General features: G+C 42.2%; 5 protein-coding genes across 5 annotated transcripts; 2 read left to right on the forward strand and 3 right to left on the reverse strand.

The window, feature by feature from the left end:
* Positions 1–320: 320 nt before the first annotated feature.
* Positions 321–1,454, reverse strand: LOC134189788 (uncharacterized). The gene is made up of 3 exons (XM_062658204.1): positions 1,280–1,454; positions 644–941; positions 321–600 (listed from the first exon to the last, which is right to left on the reverse strand). Exons 1-3 carry the CDS (start codon positions 1,452–1,454, stop codon positions 321–323), a joined length of 753 nt encoding a protein of 250 aa, XP_062514188.1.
* A 967-nt stretch (positions 1,455–2,421) lies between these two features.
* LOC134189875 (uncharacterized) lies at positions 2,422–3,184 on the reverse strand. The gene is made up of 2 exons (XM_062658300.1): positions 3,059–3,184; positions 2,422–2,997 (listed from the first exon to the last, which is right to left on the reverse strand). Exons 1-2 carry the CDS (start codon positions 3,182–3,184, stop codon positions 2,743–2,745), a joined length of 381 nt encoding a protein of 126 aa, XP_062514284.1. The 3' UTR covers positions 2,422–2,742.
* Positions 3,185–4,259: 1,075 nt separating this feature from the next.
* LOC134189971 (exocyst complex component 6B-like) lies at positions 4,260–15,296 on the reverse strand. The gene is made up of 5 exons (XM_062658407.1): positions 15,131–15,296; positions 14,910–15,075; positions 10,167–10,214; positions 4,649–4,682; positions 4,260–4,486 (listed from the first exon to the last, which is right to left on the reverse strand). The coding sequence occupies exons 1-5, from the start codon at positions 15,235–15,237 to the stop codon at positions 4,260–4,262; spliced, it is 582 nt and encodes a 193-aa protein (XP_062514391.1). The 5' UTR covers positions 15,238–15,296.
* Positions 13,812–14,619, forward strand: LOC134192815 (uncharacterized). The gene has a single exon (XM_062661576.1). The coding sequence runs from the start codon at positions 13,860–13,862 to the stop codon at positions 14,481–14,483; it is 624 nt and encodes a 207-aa protein (XP_062517560.1). The 5' UTR covers positions 13,812–13,859; the 3' UTR covers positions 14,484–14,619.
* A 27-nt stretch (positions 15,297–15,323) lies between the features above and the next one.
* Positions 15,324–20,909, forward strand: LOC134190853 (transmembrane protein 128-like). The gene is made up of 4 exons (XM_062659386.1): positions 15,324–15,366; positions 15,415–15,772; positions 15,842–15,987; positions 20,557–20,909. The coding sequence occupies exons 1-3, from the start codon at positions 15,324–15,326 to the stop codon at positions 15,984–15,986; spliced, it is 546 nt and encodes a 181-aa protein (XP_062515370.1). The 3' UTR covers position 15,987; positions 20,557–20,909.
* The last annotated feature ends 1,503 nt before the right edge of the window (positions 20,910–22,412 follow it).

Here is a 22,412-nt window from a genome sequence, read left to right on the forward strand (position 1 = left end):
ATGTTGGCTTCACAACAACTCTTCCACTTCTTGTGGTTCTGGCATCTGATTTGTCAGTGACTGGTAGTGGTTTGTCCATAAAAATGTTCCGTTGGGGAGGTGTAGATTTGTCTTGTGTCAACCCTGTTGTAACTTCTTGATCCGGAGCACTCCTAGAGATTGAATTTCCAGTTGACTTTGGATGTGTGTGTATTTTGTCTTTGGCTGTTCTCCTAGTGTCTACAGATGTTTTCGATGATTGCCCTGGTGCCACAGATAACGTTTCAGTTAAATGTTGTTTTCTTTGACTGCATCTGTCTGATGGTTCTGTAGATGTTTCTTCAATGTCCTGCTTTCCTGAGTTGACACAAGTGTTGCCGGTTTCTGCGGTAAATATTCAGAGCACCAACATTGACTTCGTAGGATCTATGTGGTAGAACTCCTACAACAACTTCCACCTTCCGTTCCAATTCTACTCTTGTAGGTTGTACTCGTACTTTATCTCCGATGTGTAATAGTGGTAGGTCACAAACATGTTGATTGTACTGTTCTGCTTGTTTCTTCTTAGCAGTGTATAGCCCTTCCATAGCATTAGGCAAAACCGATGGTTCAGCAAGTTTCCTGTTGTTGGCATCAAGGTTTGCATCTTCGACAAAATAATAACTGAGCTGGACTACCATTTCGACCTTCCATTGGTGTATTTCTCAGTGCCAGAAGAGCCAGCATGACATCTGTTCCTGCTTTCTTTACCTTTTTGAACAGATTTTTTACCTGTTTGACAGCACTTTCAGCTTTTCCGTTTGCTTGGTCATAGCCTGGGCTGCTGGTAATATGTTTGAAATCCCATTCTGCTGCAAAACACTTGTACTCCTCTGCAGTAAACTGAGGGCCGTTGTCCGTAACTACAACAGCAGGTATGCCATGGCAAGCAAAATGACTCTTCAGATGATTAATAACAGCACCTGATGTAGTGGACTACAGATGATCCACCTCTATGAAATAGCTACAATAATCAGTTGTTACCATGTATTCTTTCTCGTAATGATGAAAAGATCAACAACAACACATGGTAGAGCATATTGACTAATTGATTCTTTCTGCAGTTTTATCTTCAAGGAACAACAAATTTCACATTGTGCAATCTGATTCTGCAATTCTATAATCATTCCCAGCCAAAATACACTTTTTCTAGCTCTGGACAGACAAGCATTAACAGCCAAGTGAGCAGAGTGTATTTTCTGTCTAGTCATTGAGTATAGTGCTTCTGGAATGATGATCCGGTTGCCTCAATGCAGCAAACCATCTTGCACTGTGATTTCGTCTGCAAGTCTCAAATACGGCCTAATAGCACTTGGCACTTTCAACTGGGTATCTGGCCAACCAGCTGGGACAATTCTACCCAGATGTTGCATGTTTGCATCTTGTGCTGTTGCCTGTCTGATCTCCTTGATTTTCGTATCCGATATTGGTAGCATCTCTACTATATGAATCAACGCTACTTCCTCGTAGAATTATTGAGTAGTTGAATCTTCTTCATTATTTTCAACTGACACATGCGACAAAGCATCTGCTATGTAGAACTCTGCACCCTTCTTGTATGTGAACGTAGGGTGGTAGGGGTTGACGCATAGTGCTAGTTGTTCAAGATGTTTGGAGCTAAGTATAGTGGCTTGTGTGCTATAGACTCCAAAGTTTTGTAATCCGTTTCCATAGTTATGTTTCCACCGTAAGTGAACTGATGACATCTTTCCAGTCCAAACACAATTCCAAGCAATTCCTTCTCAATTTGTGCATATTTCAGTTCATTGGGTTTCAGTAAGTGACTGGCATATGCCACAGGCCGCTTTTCCTGCATTAAGACTACTCCCAAACCTGTTGATGAAGCATCTGTCTGTACTGTGATAGGTAAACTAGGATTAAAATATCGCAAAATAGGCAATTTGAAGAGAGCTGCTTTAACATGCTAAAATGCTTGCTCTTCCTTTTCCGTTCACTTCCATGATGCATCCTTGGCAGTTAGCCGATGAAGCGGATAGCATATATCTGACAGTTTCGGCAAAAATCTAGACAAATAGTTGACAACCCCCAGAACACGTCATACTCCTGGACTGTCGATTGGTGCTGGCATCTGTTGTATAGCGACAACTTTCCTTGGATCCAGATGCAATCCTTCTGATGCTAAGACATGTCCTACATAAGGTAGAAACAGTACTTTCAAACAAAATTTACTTTTGTTCAGTCAAATGTTTAGTTCTTTGCATCTCTGGAGAAATTTTCTCATTCATGCATCATAGTTGATGATAGCTTCTGCTTGTGCAGAACCTTCCCCGACAACAAGAATGTCGTCAGCTTTCGGAAAAACACCATTGAGTCCTTCCAATAACTGGTGTAGCTTCATCTGAAAGATTTCCGGTGCTGGGGAAATCCCAAATGGCATGCATGTATCTTCCGTATAGGGTACCAAAGGTAGTTAGTTAATTTGCATGACTCTTCATCAAGTTTGATATGCCAAAATCCATTTTGCACATCCGCCAAACTGAAAACACGAGATCGGGATAACTCTGGTAGCACATCATCCAACGTTGGCATTGGATACCTGCTGCGTTTCAGTGCTCTGTTCAGTGGTTGTGGATCCAGGCATACACAAATTTCTCCATTTGATGTTAGAGTAATTACTAAACTTGACCCCAATCCGTTGACTCCTCAATAGGTGAGATAACACCCAGTTTTTCCAAACAATTCAGCTCACTCTGTAGCTTCTCCTTATAAGTTCCATCTTCCATCTTCCATCTTCCAACAATACCATGTGTAAATGCAGTGTGCAGCATGTGGCTGTGACTGAGCAAATGAAGAAAGCTTTTCAATTTGAATTGTCCACTCCTTGATCTTGGCTTGCAAAAAGTCACGACAAAATTTGTGATTTCCTAGTGGAGTGCCAAGATACTTTATCCCTCTTGTAGTGATGTTTACATTCGTGCCAAGAAATTTTTTTTGCTTCTTCGAAACTTTCAGGTTTGACTATAAACCAAGATTTACAGCCATTATGTAAATAACCAAATTTGGGTCCAAGACAACTCACATTATTCCACCACTGCTTGAGTGATGCCAGCTTTCTGCCACCAGCAGCATCATCCGTGTCCCATACTTGACAGAGACCATTTGTTTTGACTTTGTTGATCAATGGCACAGTGGCCAGAGCATACATTGCCAGTATTCTCCCCAGGCATCTCAAGGCGTGGCGGGCCGCCACGCCTTGACTGATGCCCGCCACACCTTGACTTATGTCTGTCACGCCTTACTATCTATCTGTTAGACAACAAATGTGAGACCGGTTCTTGTTTATACGAATAAAACACCTGTTGTTGTTGTAGAAAGTCCAAACGCAACGTCATAGAGATCGCTATGTCCAAAATATACTTATGACGTTGTTTTGAATCCGATTTGGTGGCGTATTCGCCCACATTCCAATCCGTAAGTGAGTCAAGCCCTCGGCAGCCGTTTGTGCCGTGGAGTTGTTATTGGTGCGTTAAGAGAATACAAAGTCGCAAGACAAAGTACATCAATGCGTCGAATTGTGTTGTTGAAGTGATACTTGTAGATCTCGGCGAGCATGCCGATACGCTGTGCACATCTCTATCGGCATGGAAAATTGCCACCGACTGCTTAGTGAACTTGTCTACTAGTGCTACGTTACTAACTAAAGCTATTACAATCGATTTTGTGATTTGCATTGGCTTGGAATAAATTGGGAGGCGCAGGTTTTCGACATGTATGCAGATTCAAAAGTAGCCCGGATGGTAAGTGGGGCGCTACAGGGCTGTAGTGATAACTTGCTTGTGTTGTACTCTGTCCACGCATAGAAATGTTGTACAGCTAACATTTTAGACCAAACAAGCACCCTATGTTGCTCTAGCACTGTACCGCAAAGGCCAGGAACGCCACTCAAATGGCCACGCCCACATTGAAAACAACCACGCCCACATTGAAAACAACCACGCCCACAAGTGCATTCCATTTTGTCACGCCTACACCACCACACCTTTGAGATATTCTGGGGAGAACACTGATTGCTATTGCTAGCAAATCACCCTGTGTGTAAACTTCTTGAGACAATAAAGTTTCTCCTCTCACGAATAAGTAAGAAGGTCTTCGATAAGAATTAACTAGAATTGGGTGAATAGCTGGATACAGAAGGGAACTATTTGTGAGACCAACCTGGCAGTTTAAGCTGTTGAACACATTGGTTGCATCAACTAGTAAAACACCATCTGTGTCAGGGTTTACAAAGATGGAATGCATGGAGTGAATAGCAGCCTCACACCAGCCTTTTGCCCGGCACAGAGTTGCATGGCTCCTGAAACTGTTTGGATCTCAAATTCAAGTGTAGATATAACAGCCTTTCCACTAATTCTGCGTACTGTCTCACATACTCCTACAGGATGGATCCCAGGATTCCTGTTTAGCGGTATGAGATGACAAGCAAACAATGCAGCTGTACTGCTGGGATCTATAAATTCAGTGCATAAGCGATGTGTCACAGCGGCTAAGGCATTACAGTGATCTTTAGAAAAACTCTTGAACTACTACTACGAGATAGTCAGTAGGGTTACCCAAATTCCCCTTGATTTTTAGTGTGGTCCTAATCTAAGCACACTTATGCGTACTGTACCATCCAACAGCCATTGTGTAAACACAAGCAGATGCTAACAAGAAAAACTGTTGCGATCGAGACTACCACATAAACTCGATTTCTCAATGTTTTCATTGATACTAGACGAATCAGAGTTATAACGATGGAAGACCAGCTAATAGCTGAACAGCTCTCTTTGTGTAAAGTATACGTAGTGAATATACCTGCATTCCAGAACAATATCACATTTCTTGCCCTCACCATGTTTATTGACTCACAGCAAACCGTTTTAGTTAACAGCACGTGGTCCCTACCCAATAAGTGTTTTGAGTAGACTGTCATGTACTCACCTTTCCTGGATTGGCAACAGTTTCAATTATTTAGTCAAAGATGGCTTATTTTTGTCTGCTGCACTTGACTGATTGAGACATTCACCTTTCTCATTTGACTTGATAGCTTGTTTGTGAAGTTACCGTTTGCATAAGATGCCCAATATCACGATCAGTTCCATGCAGTGCAAGCATGCAAACTGTGGGAGTCAGCACTAACTACAGTATGTATGTGTGCAATAACTATGACATGCGTGCACTAACTAAACAATGCGGGTACTGGCCAAATACTGAAATTATTGCACGATCTATGAAAGCTCTCACTGGGACCACTGCCGGTAGCTAATAATCATTTTGTTTGTTTATTCGCCTTTTTCATTCCCGGACAAGCGTTGTCACCAGTGGAAAAGGAAGAAACTCCATGAAAAAGACATGATTCTCTTTTCAAGCTAAGAAAATCCAGAGGTGAGAGAATCTTGTCTCAGACATGAGCTTGAGCAGGCAAGATGACAGAAACAAAATTCTGAAAATGCATTTCCTGATTAAATATATAAAGCACCTCAAATTTAATGACACAGGTTTGCAGATATTATGGTGTTGCTAAATCCGATGTTCACTGTAGTTGAAATGGTTCTCGTAATGGAAAGACAGCTGTTTGCCTGTTTCTTACATCGTGCCCTTCTTTCTTTTGGTATGCATTATTATACAGGAGCAGCTACAACAGCTACACTTTTGACATAAATGGCTGTTTGCAGATTAAAAGTCGATATTATAACCTATTACGGTAGGCTCGAGTATCCAGCCGGTCATCTCCCCAGGAGGAGAAAGTAGTATTCAGCCGGTTGTCTCCCCCAGGAGGAAAATGTTCTCCTCCTGGAGAGAGATGACCGGCTAGACACTCGAGCCTACTATTACAGAAGCTGCCAGATAATCACCTATGTTACTAGCCCAACCATGTCAATTGTTACAAGAACTAGCATATAATGCATAATATATACATCTATTTTCTGTGTGTCTGCAAACATTGGTTTAGAGCCATTAGCCCATACTCTTCATGTAACTTTGATCTTACAACAGCATCGCTCATGCCAAGGAGTAAATTTGAAAACAATTTAGCCACCTTTGCCCCAGTCTTACTCTAACAACTGCCATGCACTTGCTGTCATAGATTTAATTATTGCAGCACTCGACATGTCGATTGAACTCTATTTGGAAGTGTACAAATTGCACTACTATATTTTGTCATGTTTTAATATCATTTGACTGCTACTAGTGTATTGAATTAATGCCCATTGTCACCCCATAAAAATTTCATTGATAGGTTTGAAACATTAATTAAATGCCAGAGGAGGTAGAAAGCTAGTGCAGTGCTACCTGGGTGGTCTTACTATTCAGCCAACAAGTACCTTCTAAGCCCGGTATTTGAACCACGTGCCTACTTCAGTCTGCCTTGAGCCATTGTGAGTGCAACATCCGGATACCCTCTGAGTGTTCGTGACTCTTTTTACTATAAACTTTCTTGCTTTGCCATGGTAAAAGCAATGCTTACGTGCATTTGTGTGGCGTAAATCAGCTGAAGTGGTAAAGTAGAGGCGCCATTCGACGGATTCGTTCGACCATGCCTACTTGATGGATTGTGTTGCCACATTTCGTAACTCCAACGATTTCGCTCGATATCAGATCAAGCAGAATACGTGAAAGTCGTACTATCTTGTACCATAGGTGACTGCTTTGCAGGCAGGAAGTGTGAACATTAGTTGCTGTCAGAAACCTAATAGGGTTAGAGTAAGGTGTACTCAGAGTAAGGTGTACTCAGAGTAAGGTTTATTACCAGTTGGAGATGTCGGACTAGTTACCATTACGTTTTGACTGCTTTGCTAGCTAAACGCCAAATTCCCCCGTGGGCGTTCCTTTAATGCACGCTAACTTCTACATTGCACAGAGTTGTGGTCGCTAGTCACCGTAAACAACGGGATAACTTGGGATAACTCACAAAACACTATTCTATAATGACTCATCTTGTCTCACACAAACAACTGAGAAAATGGTCGTGAAACTACGGAAAGACAAAATATTCTAGACCACTGACAGTGAAACAATGTGAAATCCAGACTTAAACATCAATTCACAAAAGCAGCTCTTATCAGTCATCGTTTAGAGTACATCCAGACATATAGCAGCACAGAAACAAAGCAAAGAAGGTCTACAGAAGACCAAATTTCACCTATGGGGCGTGCCTTTAATGCACGCTAGCTTCTACCTCTTCTCGTTAAATGCTATAACTTTAATTGAAAGACAAAAGTACAACAAAGCCTCCGTTGCTGTACTTATGGACTTCAACCCAGCAATAATTCCAATAACAAACCTCCTTGCTGTTCTTATGCATTTGAATCCAGTCGTACTTCCAGTGACCCTCAGTTACGTTCCTTTAGCCAAAACTTCTCTTGGTTGAACAGACAATTATAATGGCTGCCTAACTACTGTGCATTGCTAGTCACATGCAGTAAAACAAGGAAGCTGCACTATTGTTTGACAACACACTTTCCTACATTGTGACAACCATGCATGCATGTACACAAGCACGCACACATGCCAAGCTGAATGTGTCAAGCCCATATACAATGGCACTTAAGCAAAACTCAAATGTGCCTGCCTGCCTGTCCCTTGCTAAAGTCTGACACCTGTTGAAACTTGTATCTTTGAGATAGCTGATTAAAGACAAGAGTTGATCTCGCTGTATGAACATGTACTGCTTGAGCAGTTCATGTTGTTGGAATGAACCTCGCACGTGACCTTGATGCTCTCAGCCAGTAAGCATTAGTGTCTATGGTAAGCCTTCCCATTGGTTTCACAGTAACAAAACAAGCCACTCAGTAAAAAGAAGTTTTAGCACAATCAAATAATTGGATGGTAACAAAAAACCAGAACCACAGCATCATTCGTACCATTGTATATAAACAAAGCAAGAAAAAACCCGCACCCAAACAGATAGATTGAAAATGCGGCTGAAGACTGATAAAGACAAAAGTGGCATGTTCTGTAAATTCTACATATGCAATGGCTCCTAACTCGAGAAAACTATGTTTTGCCACCAAAATTACATTAGTCAATTTTCTTGACTGTTGTCCTCTAATAAATGACAATGCAAAATGACACCACTTTAAGTATTGAAAGAATTGCATATCCTTTGTATGGGCATGACTCAAATCATCGTCAGTTTGTAGCAGCAGTAATGATAATGATACAGGTTTTCCAATGCAATTTGAACCCTGTTTTGCATATGATCATTGCAGATTTGCATGGCTTCTGCAAAGTCCTCTAAGGTCACAATGTTGAATACAAAAACTATATTACATATTGCATTCTACTGGTTTGAACAACATGCTCGCAGAAATGACATGTTCCAATAAAATGACAGCTAATCTGATACCTTAAAAAGTTTAATAAGATGCTAAGTTCCAACGGCAATCTGGATCCAGTATACAGGAACACATCCGTGTACCAAAACTGCGCATGTGGTAGCTTAATAATTAATGATGGCAAACCTGAAATGAGTAAGAATACCAATAGTAAACAAATTCTTGGATTAGTAGTTTACAGTATGGCTTCCACTAGGCATGGCTTCCACTGTTCTCGCCAGTACAGGTCATGCCTGCATTTTGCCCATTGGGGTAGTGAGATAGCTGGTGGAGAAGCAAAAAGTAGCCATTATAGTCAATTGGGAGCAGAGATGGTAGGCATCGTGAACAAACCTCAGTAGTAGAACAGAAATGCAAACCAAACATTCAAATTCTCCATGTCATACAATGGTCTGGATGTTGAGGTTTGTATGAGTTGTTTCCAAGCTTTTAGTACAACTTGCACATTAGCTTATCTGTTGCAGAAATAAAGTTCTCTTTCCTAGCAGCTCACTCCAGGCTTTTTGCGTCCTCCTCTGCTTGTCATTGGCTAATTACTGATCTTGGCATGTGTACACCTGTACACCTGTGCGTGTCTCACAGTCGGAATGGTGTTACAGATCACGCCCATGCTTTGACACACCCCTACTTTCTACAAAGACAAGCCACCCTAGATCCTAGGGTTAAGCCCTCTAAAGAGCTGCAGATCATAAAGGTGATATTTTGGTTGTAGTAAACAGTAGTAAGTACACATGACAGGAGTTGTTTATGAAGACCTACATCCTATCTTGAAGTTTGCAAATAGGAAGTGATGTCACCTTTTATGTGTGATGTCATAAGTTAATTAGCATTGCTGGTTGAGACAAAATCCTGGCAACAACACTGCCTTGGCATAAATTGTAATTTGACAATGCACACCAACAGTTTGTTATGCAGTGCCTGTACCCGCAATATATGTGCATTTGAAGATTTCTCAGGCTTTTGGTAATTGTAAACTAGACCGACATGCTCACTTTAAACAACATCCTTATACATAACAACAGGTTGTCAGTACTACGAAACAATAGAACAACATGTCGCTAAAACCGGTGAAATACGATTACTAAGACTGATAGACTGCATAGAGTACAGTATATCAATATAGTATACTAGTAATTGAAGCCGTGTTTACACCGTCACTTCTACAGCTATGAGCCTTCAAAGTCCTGAACACCATGTACACTAGGAGGAGTAATTGTCGCGAAGAGTTATCAATATACATGCTATTTTCTTTCTAGACGTGCTACCTGTAAAATGTATTTAAAATCCTACATAGCCACTGTTGTTTCGCATGACCGCAAAGTCTGTAGTCGTAAGTAGAGTAATCGTACATGGGACATAAAATCTCTCATGGTTACGTAATGTTAAATTCCCGTATAATTATCGTAAAACCAAGAAAGCAATCGATTTCGGGTCAGCAGTTGCAAACAGAACAGTTCTGTTGTTTATTTCCGACAGATCCTAGCAATCACAAAAATGAATTACAATGTTCTGGTAATAAAACTCTCTCATGAAAGTTTCGCGCGTACGATTGGCTGTTCGTCCATTGTCTCTGGTTGCCACGTACGACATAAAGGAATTAATGTTTCGTGATTGGGCCACACAAAGGAGGTGTGGCACATTTCTGCAGCGTGACAGACATAGCCAGCCAGCCAGCCACATAGTCCCCAGACCGGAAGTCAGTTCAGCCCTAGACGTTTAGAGTACGTTACTCGCCAAGTCTCGTAACTTTTACAAAGTCCCTTTTCTTATAGGCTCATAGCTGAATTATATATATGCATAGTACTTTACCTGTTTCGCAGTATCAGTAATCTCATCATTCGCCTCTTTCACACGAACCTGTAAAATCAAATAAGTCATTATGCAAAAAATGCAATAGAAATTTAATACAAGACAAAAGGTTTCACACTAACAATGAATGCATTACCTATGTAAATATGCTACTCGAGTTACCATATTTCTTTAATTACATTCTGTCCTCAAATAAATGTCGCCCTCATTTAAAATTGCAAGAAAACATTAAAACTAAACGCTGCTCTCAGCTACATACCGCATTCTATTTAGATAGACATTTGTTGTAATTGCTTGAATACAGTAACCTAAGTATTGTCCACCTAACATTGACTGGCTTAGGCTCGAGTGTCCAGTTGGTCATCTCCCCTCAAGAAGAGAAATGACTGGCTTGAAACTGGGTCATTATTTTACTAGTTTCGTGTATGCAAATAACTAATGTCAGAATAATAACTACAGCCAAAATGTGCTTGACTGACGTCAGACCAGCGCAAAACTTAGCCAAAGCATAGTTCAGGTACATTCAGACACATTCGCTGTTTCAAAGAGTGTGCACAAAAAACAACATGCAGCAACTAGACTTAGCAGCTAATTCATTATCATGAAGCACCTGTGTTTGTTTAGAAACAACTAACTTAGTAGGTGCTGCTATTCCAAATATATAGATTTACACTGCTATGAAATAACAAGCCAACATTCTTAACAAATGATTTTTCTTCTTAGCAAGATTGACACATTACTTTGGTAAAAACTCAATGCAGAAAGAACATTGGAATGCAATTACAACCTTTGACATAAGTGATGGCATCCCTCTCATGACAATTTAGCACATACAACCATATGTAAAGATAACAATAAAGGCAAGCTATGCCAATCTGTAGCTTCTTGGTTCAGTTGTTGGTCCACCAAAACACTACTGTAACCCCAACGCATGCGTGCATAGGTATATTTGTAAAACTACTTGAAGACAGATTTTCTGAACAAGTTTCCTGATTAGCTGTTTTGCAGAATGACGCCTCAACATGCTGAGGGCCTACTATTAAATAAACAAATAAACGTCACCCTAGTTTAAAAGCTGCATCTGTAAATGCTAACAGAAATAAATGCCAAGACATGTATTAGAAGAAATACGACCTGCCAATCCTGAGACAGTCAAGCAAAATGTATAATATCAAGTTGCCCTGCATTTCCTTCAGTGTACAGAGAACAGTGCATGCACCCATGCACACACACACACACACACACACACACACACACACACACACACACACACACAGACAAACAGACAGAATAGCATAGAGACAAGGAAACCTTCTACTCAGACTAGGCTAGTTTGAGATGACATCTGCTGCATCAACTTCAGCAGCAAATACATTCATTGCTTCACTGACTCATTCCTTCTTAGAGCTACCATTATGTTATCCGTACTTTCATGATGTGTGTCAATCACTGATCAAGTTTCATATGGATCTATCAGCGATGCTCTTGCAAAGGTCCTCTTTCGTTACAAGAGCCTGTCAGATTTCATATTAAAACAGAAGAAAATTCATGACAGTTGAATTTCTCACAGGCAAAATCCAATTCACTGCTTTTGGAAGAAGCCCACACTGTTCGCAATTCAACTTGACTCGAATCATTACAAGGTAGAGGGGCTGGAACACAAATCAGTGCAGTTCCCACTCACAAACTTTTGCACTCAACTTTTACAAATTTCACTTGATGAGCTTTGTGAGGCTGGGTCTGCCCATCTTCCCTAATTTTACCCAGAAATGAGATTGCAAAGCAACTGACAACAATAGATACCACGTAATTACATGTAAAACAGCTGGTGGTCCTGTCCGGTCACATGAGTAAATAGCCACGATATGGTCTGAATGCCTCACAGATCTTCAATAATATACCTCACTGCAGAGAGCCACAAAATCTCTACTCAAATACCAATAACGGACCAGACATTAATGCTATTAATGCACATTCTGGATCCAGCTTTGATTTACAGTCTGCGTCAAAACTATTGACACATTTACGTTTGGAGGTGTGGCCATGGCTAGCGTGAGCAGAAACGCATTCGTTTCCAGGTCAGGTACGTCTTTTTAGATAGAAGAGAACTATTGTGGCGCTCGTAGGTTTGCTAGACTTTGGAAAGTCACAAGCATGCATCAATAGTTGGTGTCCTCCTTTCATTTTTGATAGCATTTCCCTCGCTAGCGTACCTCTAGACAAAGGCACATTCAGCTAGATGTGTGTTCAGTGTCCAGCAACAGATCACAAAGTGTGAGCAAGTGCCATTCCGCCTGGATTGCGTTTTCCAGTTCATGAACGTTTGAGGCCTACGAAGCTCAACACGCCACTTGATGACCGCCCAGAAGTTTTCTATTTTGTGCAAGATCTGGTGAGCTATCAGGCCAATCGAGAAACCATGGTGCCCGGAGTCTCATTTTTCTAGCTTCACTAGCAGCGGAATATTAATTCTAAGGCATCGTGTAGCAATACTTGCGTCATGAAGTTCTCTTCTGCTGGTGGAAAAACTGCATGATGACAACTTCCTGCGCTGCAAGCTGATGTGCAAGTTTGTTTGCTGATTTGTTGTTCCTTGTTGCATCATGTTCACTAATTGAAGCTGTTCAATGGTTTTCAGCTAGTTTTTTGGTCCACAACGGCAAGCTTTGCGTTGAATTCTTTCTCCAGCATCCAGTCTTTGAAAAGTTCAGTAAAAAGCAGAGCGAGAAACACGTAAAAGTTGGCAGATCTCAGATGGTTTCCTAGTACTGGAGCGGTATAGTAGCAGACTATCACGGCGTTGTCCTTCATGACTTGTTTCATGATGGATAAGCTCTCCATGAGGAGGCACATACTATGGAATAGCTTTTGTGACCACTTTCAGCTGTTTGAGAAAAAAATTGGCATGGTATTTTAATAAATAGCAAAACTAGAAAACTTTCCAAAAGTAAACCGGAAATGTGTCAATAGTTTTAATGCGGACTGTACACATTGACTTGGCACACTCATGAAGTTTAGACGTGTTCCCAAGGTCTGCTCATACAGATGGTGCTGCTGCTTTATGGGAAGACAGAATTTGACAAAATCAAATACAGCTCTGAAATGAGAATAGAGGGTGCCTCTGTCACAATTATACCTGTCGTCATGAAGAATTTTGGTAGATGTGGTCTGGATAGTCTCAAATACTTACAACATCTCTCTAAATCTTCAGTCAACACGTCAGGAAGACTAAACCCTAGCAAATTCTTGGCTCACTGGAAATAGAAATTCTCAGATCAGCTCCAGTAAACTGAAAATGCAATAGCAACAGCATCATGAAGGTCTCCTCACTGTCAGGCAAAAGAGAAGGCCTCAACAAACTAGACCAAACATTTGTTCAATGAATGACTGCTAGCGTGGGCCCTTTTGAGGACCAGACTATCTTTTAAGGCTTTTCCATGCAGTAAATTTTCTAATCGCAAGTGATTATTCTCAGCTTGCTGATAATGTTCCTTGTGTCATTGTTAAAATATAGCATTGATAGAAAGGCAGACAGACAAACAGACAGACAGACAGACAGACAGACAGACAGACAGACAGACAGACAGACAGACAGACGCAATCCCGACTTCAGAAGTGCTCGCACTAAATTCTTACAAGTATCGTTTAGCGTCCTTGCTGAGGTTGGGCTTGCCCATTCCACTTTCTGACTGGATGACAACATGCAACTGTGGTGCCTCCCTGGACAGCAGTGGGTACCATCTGCTAACATGCAAAACCGGTGGAGGGCCAGTTTGGTCGCACGAATCGCTTGCATCAGTCTGGTCTGATTGCCTGCGGGAGCTGCACATCCATCATCGAAGGGAACCGAGGCATCGGTATGCCAATTCCAATGACCGGCCAGACATTGTAGCCTTCGACTCAGACTCTGGGTGCAATGTGGATCTGGACATAGCTCTAGCACACCCATGGAGCTCTGACATCTTCCCTAGATCTTCGGAAACAGATGGCGCCGCTGCTGAGAGAAGAGAGGAGAGAAAAAAGTCAAAATACGAGAAGGAATGTCTACCAGGTGGAACTGCTGTCAGTCTCATTCCTCTGGTTATGGAGCATTTTGGACGCTGGGGTGTCATGGGAAGAAACTTCCTGCAGAAACTAGCAAAGAAATCATGTGACGAAATTGGTAGACCAAACGCTGCAGAGTTCCTTGACTTTTGGCGAAAAAGATTCTCCCTTCAGCTGCAAAAATGCAATGCCAAAGTCATACTGAGGAAGATGGCAAGCTTGTCAAGTGACACAAGTAGCGCTAAGTACTCAACCCAGTTCTTTAGCCACTAGGCTGACCTGGGTTATCTTTTAAGTTAAGTTGTTACTGTTTTTAGTGCTTTTTCCTGTGTACTGTAGCACCTAAAACATTATGTCATTGCCTAGCACTCTTTGTATGATAGATGAATGTTTGAAAATATATGTGATTGACAGACAGACAGACAGACAGAATAGGGCTTGGGTAGAATTTAGTTGCTTTGCTTAGATGGTTTATAATAGTTTAATGTTTGAAAATATATGTATTGACAGACAAACAGACAGACAGACAGATAGACAGACAGACAGGCAGACAGACAGACAAACAGACACGTACACAACACACACACACACACACACACACACACACACACACACACACACACACACAAACAAACACACACACACACACACACACACACACACACACACACACACACACACACACACACACACACACACTTTCAGTTTCCTGGCATCAGCCCGCACTTTCAAAAGTTCATTGACTGACTCTATGAATCCCTGGTAATGATGATTACACATTCTTTCTATATCCTTGTCGTGCGTGCGTATGCGACTATCGAGTCTTGCCATAAAGTCAGTCTGCTGACCGCTCTCATAAACAGCTCTACATCAACAAACATAGTGTTGATAGGATGGTGTTAAGTTAGTTCGAAATTTACCTCAACGTAGGCCCCAGTTGCCCTTCACTTGACTCAAGATCATTGAGAAGATGATCATGATGAGAAGAGACGGTCGATAGGCCGTCTACACCATCAGGTTCGCTCATTGATGAATTCGAAAGTAGCAGAACCCTTTCTAGTCTGGGCTCGAGAACCCGACCTTCGTCTCTCGTCAAACTCTAGCCGCGTAGATATGAATGAGCCACGAAATTCACCAAGATCTCGCCTGTATAGACGTAAGTCAAAATGAGTTACAATGTCACATGTCCATAACGTTGTTTTAGTTTTAAAGCGGGAAGTTAGGGAAGATGGTCTTTTGGACCCTAGAGAAGAAAATGAGCGGAGAGCTCCATCTGACCCGTACTCTAGGATGATGGCCAGTCTAGAGACGGTTTTCTGGGTAGCAATGGCTGCAGTTGCCATCTACTACACTGACTTTTTTCGAACAGCTTTGACAAACCCGGCAGTAAACGTCTATTGGTTTCGAGGAGGACTGTTGCTAGTTGCTATTAACATGACAATTGGAGTTTATTTAGTATGTTTTGTTGGCTATTGGAAGCAAATTGATGTCAGTGAGTGGGAAGAACTGATTCCTTGGGCAGTTCCAGTAGCAACTGCTTCAGGAAGTCTAAGTGCAGTCAGGTAAAATTATTGATTATTAATTTTAATTGAGTATTTTAAATAATTGAGATATTGAATGTCTGGGTTTAGCTTGACTGTTGGCTTGTGGCCTGTTTGGGGTTTTCTAACACCACTGTTACTGTTTGTCATTATCATGGGTGGAATGTTCGTGTTGTCAGCAATACCATTGAAAGTACTAAACAGAAAGGATGGCAAAGGAAGCAAAGCAGACTGAGGTACTACTTACATTTAACTCAGTCATTAACTGTGCTAATACCGGTAAAAGATAATGTCATTGGCTTAATTAATGCTAATGCCTTACCTTTTGGACTTACATCTTGTTGCTTGTGGGTTGGTGTCTACATCCCATCAAATACATTATGTTTTTTATGTATTTTAATCATCAGGGCTTCAATGTATGCAGAAAAGTTTTAACTTCTAAACAATGACAGCTTTCTGCTGAAAAGCAAATTTTGTGACAAATTTATGAATCAAAGTTTGTTATGCTCAGAAGCAAAAACAAACCTGTGATATCTCATGGTTCGCTATTGAAAGATCTACGACCAGACTAAACGCCCAGATGACCAGCACCCGGATACTAACCTTCCCACTACCTTTAGCTAAACTAACGCAACACAACAACAATTCTGTCAAGTACAGTCACAAGTCTAAACGGTCCGGTTCCTTTCGAATCCTTGTCGATCGTCTCAATGCTACCGATTCCGGCTTTGACGTTGGCTCGGGTGACAGTCCCCTTTCACTTGCTGTAGGTGGACTTGGCATCGGTGCCCGGATAACTGGCTCTTCTAGTGTAACTAGCGAATCCTCTAGGGTTAGGTTGAAAGGACCACCAGCAACCACAGGGTCTGCTGTCTTCTGAAACCTGTCCACCATCTCTGGTAGTCCTTCACCACAACTCAGTCTTTTCCTAACTATTGGAGGTGTTACCTCTAGCTCCCTCTTCCGCAGCTGATCTTGATGTCGGCGTACTCAACGTCCATCGACTAATTGACACTCATAAGACAGTGGACCCGTGACGGCTAATATCACCCCAGGTACCCAAAATGGGCCATTTGCTTAGTTCCTGATAAATACTCTGTCTTGCACCTGAAATGGACGGTATTTAACATGCTGGTCATGGTAATTCTTCTGTTGTAACTGTGTTTGGACCAATTTCCTAGACACATCCGGGAACAGCCTGTCTATGGAAGTTGTCAGCCTTCGTCCCATCAGCTAATGGCGGTGCTCTCGCTTGCTGCTGGCATGTAAGACACTTCCAAACAGTTCCTTCTATTTTCAGAATCAATACCTGGCCACCAAACTATGGTTCTTGCGATCCCTTTTATTCTTGAACAGCCTGGATGCCCATCATGCAGTTGTGTGAGCACTGCCTGCCTCCCTTTCTTAGGCAATAACACGCAGGCACCCCACAGGACACAACCATCTTGCACTGACAATTCGTTGTCTCTAGATTTGTAAGGCTTTGTCATGTCTGCAAAATCACTTAGTAGACTAGCGGGCCATCCTTGCAGCACGTATTTCAAACACTCTTGCTAGTACAGGATCTTCACGTGTCCACCGTTTGATATCATCTGCGGATACAGGACTTTCGAGAACTTCCAACCGATCAAGAGACTAACAACTTTGGGTGGTGGCAACTTCTCCAAAACGTCTGGCTGTCCTCTTAATGGCAATCTGCTCAATCCATCGGCGTTACCATTCATGATTCCTGGTTTATGCCTGAAAGTAATGGTAGCCTGATAACTTGAAGGCCCATCTTTGAATCCTTCCTGATGCCATTTCGGACACTCCAGTTGTTTTATTAAACAGGGTTAGAAGTGGTCTATGGTCTGAGGCTAATGTAAAATGTCTCCCATAGATGTATTCGTGACGTCTAACTCTAAACACTACCGCCAAACCTTCCCGTTCTATCTGGGCATATTTTTGTTCTGCAGTTGTCAACGTCCTCGAAACGAATGCTATGGGACGTTTGCTGCCATCTCCTCCTAGTGAGACAATGCAGCCCAATACCTACTGGGGATGCATCATAAGCCAGAATCAGAGGCTTTTGTGCATTGTAATGAATCAAAATTTTTGAAAAGTCAACAATCTTTTAGATTCCTTGAATGCCCTTTCCTGTTTTGTTTCCCATTGCCACTTCACTCCCTTCTTCAGTAATTTGTATAGTGATGCCAATACACTTGAAGTATGTGGAGGAACTTACTGTAATAGTTTAGTAACCCAAGAAAGCCATGAGTTTTTCACAGATGTTGGTGCGGGAGGTTCCTGGATAGCTCTAACTTTGTCTTTATTCGGATGAGTACCTTCTGCATCGATGCTTACTCCCAAATACTGCACTGATGCAACCATGAACTGGCATTTTGCTGTCTTGAGTCGCAGCCCTGCCGCAGACAACCTCTGGGGGACTTCCTCTAACTGCTGTAAATGCTGCTCCTGACACTTCCCGGTCACTATGATATCGTCAAGATATACTACCACCCCATCTGCAACAGATTCTCCAGTGTGCGTTGAAATATGGCTAGAGCCGCAGACACACCAAAAGGTAATCAATTATATTGAAATAACCCCTTGTGAATGTTTATAGTGACAAAGGTTTTGATTGCTCGTCCAGTGCCAGCTGTTGGTACTCTTGTGACATGTCAAGTTTGCTAAAAAAAACCTTTGCTCCACCTAATCGTGCAATAAGGTTGTTTATCCGTGGCAGGGTATAGCTATCAGGTTTGGCTACTTGATTGACTGTCATTTTATAATCCCTGCAAACTCTAATAGAGCCATCTGCCTTCAAAATTGGGACTATTGGTGCTGCCCATTCAGAGTGCCGTACAGGTTCGACAATTCCAGCGTCAACCAATTTGCAAAGAGCCTCTTCCTCTTGTTCTCTGATTGTGTGGGTACGTTTCTTGCACAATAGAAACGGGGAGTTGCTTGGGCGTCTACGTGGATCTTGACTTCCACACCCTTAGTTAAGGAGCCCTAGTTCATCTCTAAATACCTCCTCATACTGCTTCAGGATACCATCCAGCTCCTCTCTATCCAGTCGCAAATCCTGGTAGGATGCCTGCCAGTTCATTTTCAGTTTGCTCAGCCAGTCACGCCCACACAAACTAGGGCCACTTCCTTTCACGACTAGTAATGGTAGCTCCATCCCCGTTCTGGCCTGAGGGGTACTTGCCTTGACAATGATCTTCCTTAGCAAGGGAATTTTCTCTCTTGTATAGGTCTTCAGGACAATGGCTGTATTACACACTGCAGGGCGCTGCTTTTTCCACAGCTTCACTAATCAGCAACACTGATGCACCAGTGTCAATTTCCATGTTGAGCTTTTGCCTTTCTATTATCACTGGAGTGAACCAGGGCTTCTGGTTGGACTCCAAAGAATTTACTATCTCCTCTTTACTCACTTTGTGAGTCATATAGTGATGATACAGTTGTGATTGTTCATCATCCTAAGGTAATTCCCATTCCTGTTCCACTACAGCTGCTCGCTGTTCTTGCTTGCCACCCTTCTCTTTGGCCTTGCATGCTGTAAGTCTATGCCCCATCTTTTTGCACCCATGACAAGTTGCTGACTTAAAAAGGCAGCTTGATGGAATGTGGTCTTTATAGCCGCATCGATAGCAGCTTGTCAGAATGGGTTTTTGGCTGGTTACATTTTTAGACAATCTCTGGTGTTGTCTCAGGCTTGACATCCACACTTGCAGTAGCACTTAACTGTTCAGCATTCTTAGCTGCCAACTCCATTGCTTGAGCCACCTTGTACGCTTTCTGGAATTTCAGATCTCTCTCTCTGACAGCAACCGTCTCTGGATCCTCTCATCTTGAACCCCCACTACCAGTCTATCTCGCAGCAAATCACTCAACGAATCCCCAAACTCACAATATCCGGCCAGTCTACGTAATTCCGTTACGTAATTTGCCACTGACTCACCTGGCTGGTGGCTTCTGCTGTTGAATTTGAAACGTTGTATCGTAGTCGAAGGCTTTGGGTGGAAATGGGCCTCCAATGTGACACAGATGTCTGCAAATGGCTTCTCCTGGCTTGTCCAGATGTAACAAGCTTCTCAACAGTGTATACGTACAAGTGCCCATGCTACTCAAAGAAATGGCATGCTTTCTGGCGGCATCTTCTATCCCGTTAGCCACGAACAACTGCTGCACCCTTTCGGTGTTCTGTCGCCAGTTGTCTTTGGCTTCATCGAATTCTGCCAAGTGCCTAAACGTCGCCAGTGTGGTATCTCGTAGTTTGCTATTGACAGATCTACTACCAGACTAAACCCTCAGATGACTAGCACCCGGATGCTACAAAAACCTGCTATAGTACAATAGATCATAGAACTGTATTTTGTAATATGTAGTTCTAAAGCAGTTTTCATTCATTAAACTGTGTGTGTGTGTGTGTCATTTTTTGCTTGTTTCTGCTTGAGCTGTTTAGGTGCTGGGGGCAACTGCCCCCCAAATCTGATCACAACTTTTGTAAGCAAACAGTACAGTCAAGTAACAAAAATTTCAATAGTTGATGTACTCCATGCAGGGTCCTTTGGTGATCCATCGATATCCCCAACTTGCGAGTTGCTTTGCCACCGCTACTTTAACATGAATTGTCTCTTTTATTTGAAAATGTGTACAGTACTGCTGAGATTGCTCTTGATGTTCATTTTCCTTCCTTCTAATAACTTGTCAGTTGCAATGTGTGCCAGTAGTTTGATACGTTTGAGTGTAGAATTAGGTCTAGACAAAACATGGCCGGTGTTGCTTGTAACTCTTGTTTTTTGTTGTTTCCATAGGACATTTTCTGCTAAATGCCATTGTTGCACATTTCCTAAAAAGATGAAAGAGTTCTTCTCAAATAACATTCAGTACATACTGCATTGTCTAATGTAATTGCAAATTTGTAGCTGGACATGGCGCAAAGTTTATAGAATGTCTCTGTGTTGTAAACCTTAATTATACACAGCTGGTTACCAAACGGCACCCTCGTGAGCGTGCGCAGTAGCTCATATGCCTCAGCACAGCAGCATGCAGCAAGCGGGGCAACATGAGCCAGTCATTCTCGAAATAGACTTGAGTTAGCAGCAAGACCGGCTGAGCACTTGATAAGGACGCAGTTGTGACATCTGTCGACGAGGATGATGGTACTAATCGGACAAATAGCAGAGTTTGACGAATGGAAGGAAGATTGGCCGCTGTTGGCAGTCTGGGAAGTGTGGGACATTTTCGATTTAACGTATACCACTATTGAAAGTTGTAGGTTTGGCCTCATGTATCCAGACTGTATTTGTAGTGTTGCTGTACAGGCAACTGCAGGCGACTTCACAACAACTGATCTGAAAGTGTCTTGTCATGGGGTTTCGACTGATGTAATTATCAACTTGCTAGCTTCACGTTTTGGAGATATCTGGGTTTCTTTCACAGCGTAGCGCGCATAGTCTAGTAGAAATGTGCACCACTAACCATCAGCCGGACTTAGATGACTCAGTGTAAATGACTGAACCAGCGAATGACTCAACCTGCTGCTCCTGCATGCGTGGATGCGCGTGACACTGAAGTAGAATGCTGATGTAGTGAAGTAGTGGTTTCACAACAGCAGTTGACAGTAGTATTTAGTAGCATTTATTACTACTGACACATGGTATATGTTGGTTGTGAGTTTACTACTACTAATACAGTTAAATAAATGGCATCATTTGATCCCATTATTTAACTAAACAATTTTTGCATCCCAGTTGGAAAACTACGCGAAGTATCCCGTGTAAGAGGAGATGGCAATCCCATGTACGAATTTTTGTTTGGATGCTTTATAGTTCTTCAGATGATCTTCCTAGAGGAGGCTACCACCGTCGGAGTACCATTGTATTGCGCCTTCTGCGTCTCCCAGCGACCAGACGGATGTGGGCGGTACTATCTAGTTAGCGCACACATAGGTTCACTGTTCTACTAAAAAAGTTACAAGACAAAGTAGTTTCATTGATATATGCATCGTTGTGAGTGTCATGGTCCATTTCTTCCTAGCTAGAGTGCTGATTGCAATACGAGCCGAATCTAGTAGGTGTGTTTATACTGTCGTAGAGCATTGTTGTATAGGTTAAGTGAATGCACGGGTGTGCTAAGAAAAGATCGTCTTTGTGGTATATTTAGGCTTCTACTCAGTACTATCCAGACTAACGTTACTGGCTCGCGCCAAAACCCAAGGTCCTGGAGTATCGGGTCTATGACAACACACTATGACATCCCTCTCCCTCTAGATAAAACACAACTGTTGTTTAGCAATCAATTTCCCCACAAAACTCAACTTAATCTAATCATTCTTTTATTTTAAAGATCTAGTCGCTGGGGTGCCTTCCTGATATGAGAGGACCGCTGCAACGATGTCTCGTTTGCTGGATTCGAATTATTGCCCAGTCCAACTTCATCTCTCTCCCCAGGTCCTCGTTTGTTCTGAGTCTCTGGTGATCTCAATAGTAAAGGTTCGTTTTGCTCAGTCGTTCCTTCTTCTTCGGGCCTTTCGGTAAGGGTATTCTCATAGTCAAGACCCGATATCGCTCCTTTCGTTGTCCCTCGTCAAACCCAGCTCTTCCGTGAATTGCTTGTCCTCTCTCCCTTCTATGCTCTTTCTTTTCTTTCGTGTGCTCGTGTGATCCTT

Source organism: Corticium candelabrum, chromosome 1 (assembly GCF_963422355.1).
Source record: "Corticium candelabrum chromosome 1, ooCorCand1.1, whole genome shotgun sequence".
Taxonomy (NCBI): Eukaryota; Metazoa; Porifera; class Homoscleromorpha; order Homosclerophorida; family Plakinidae; genus Corticium; species Corticium candelabrum.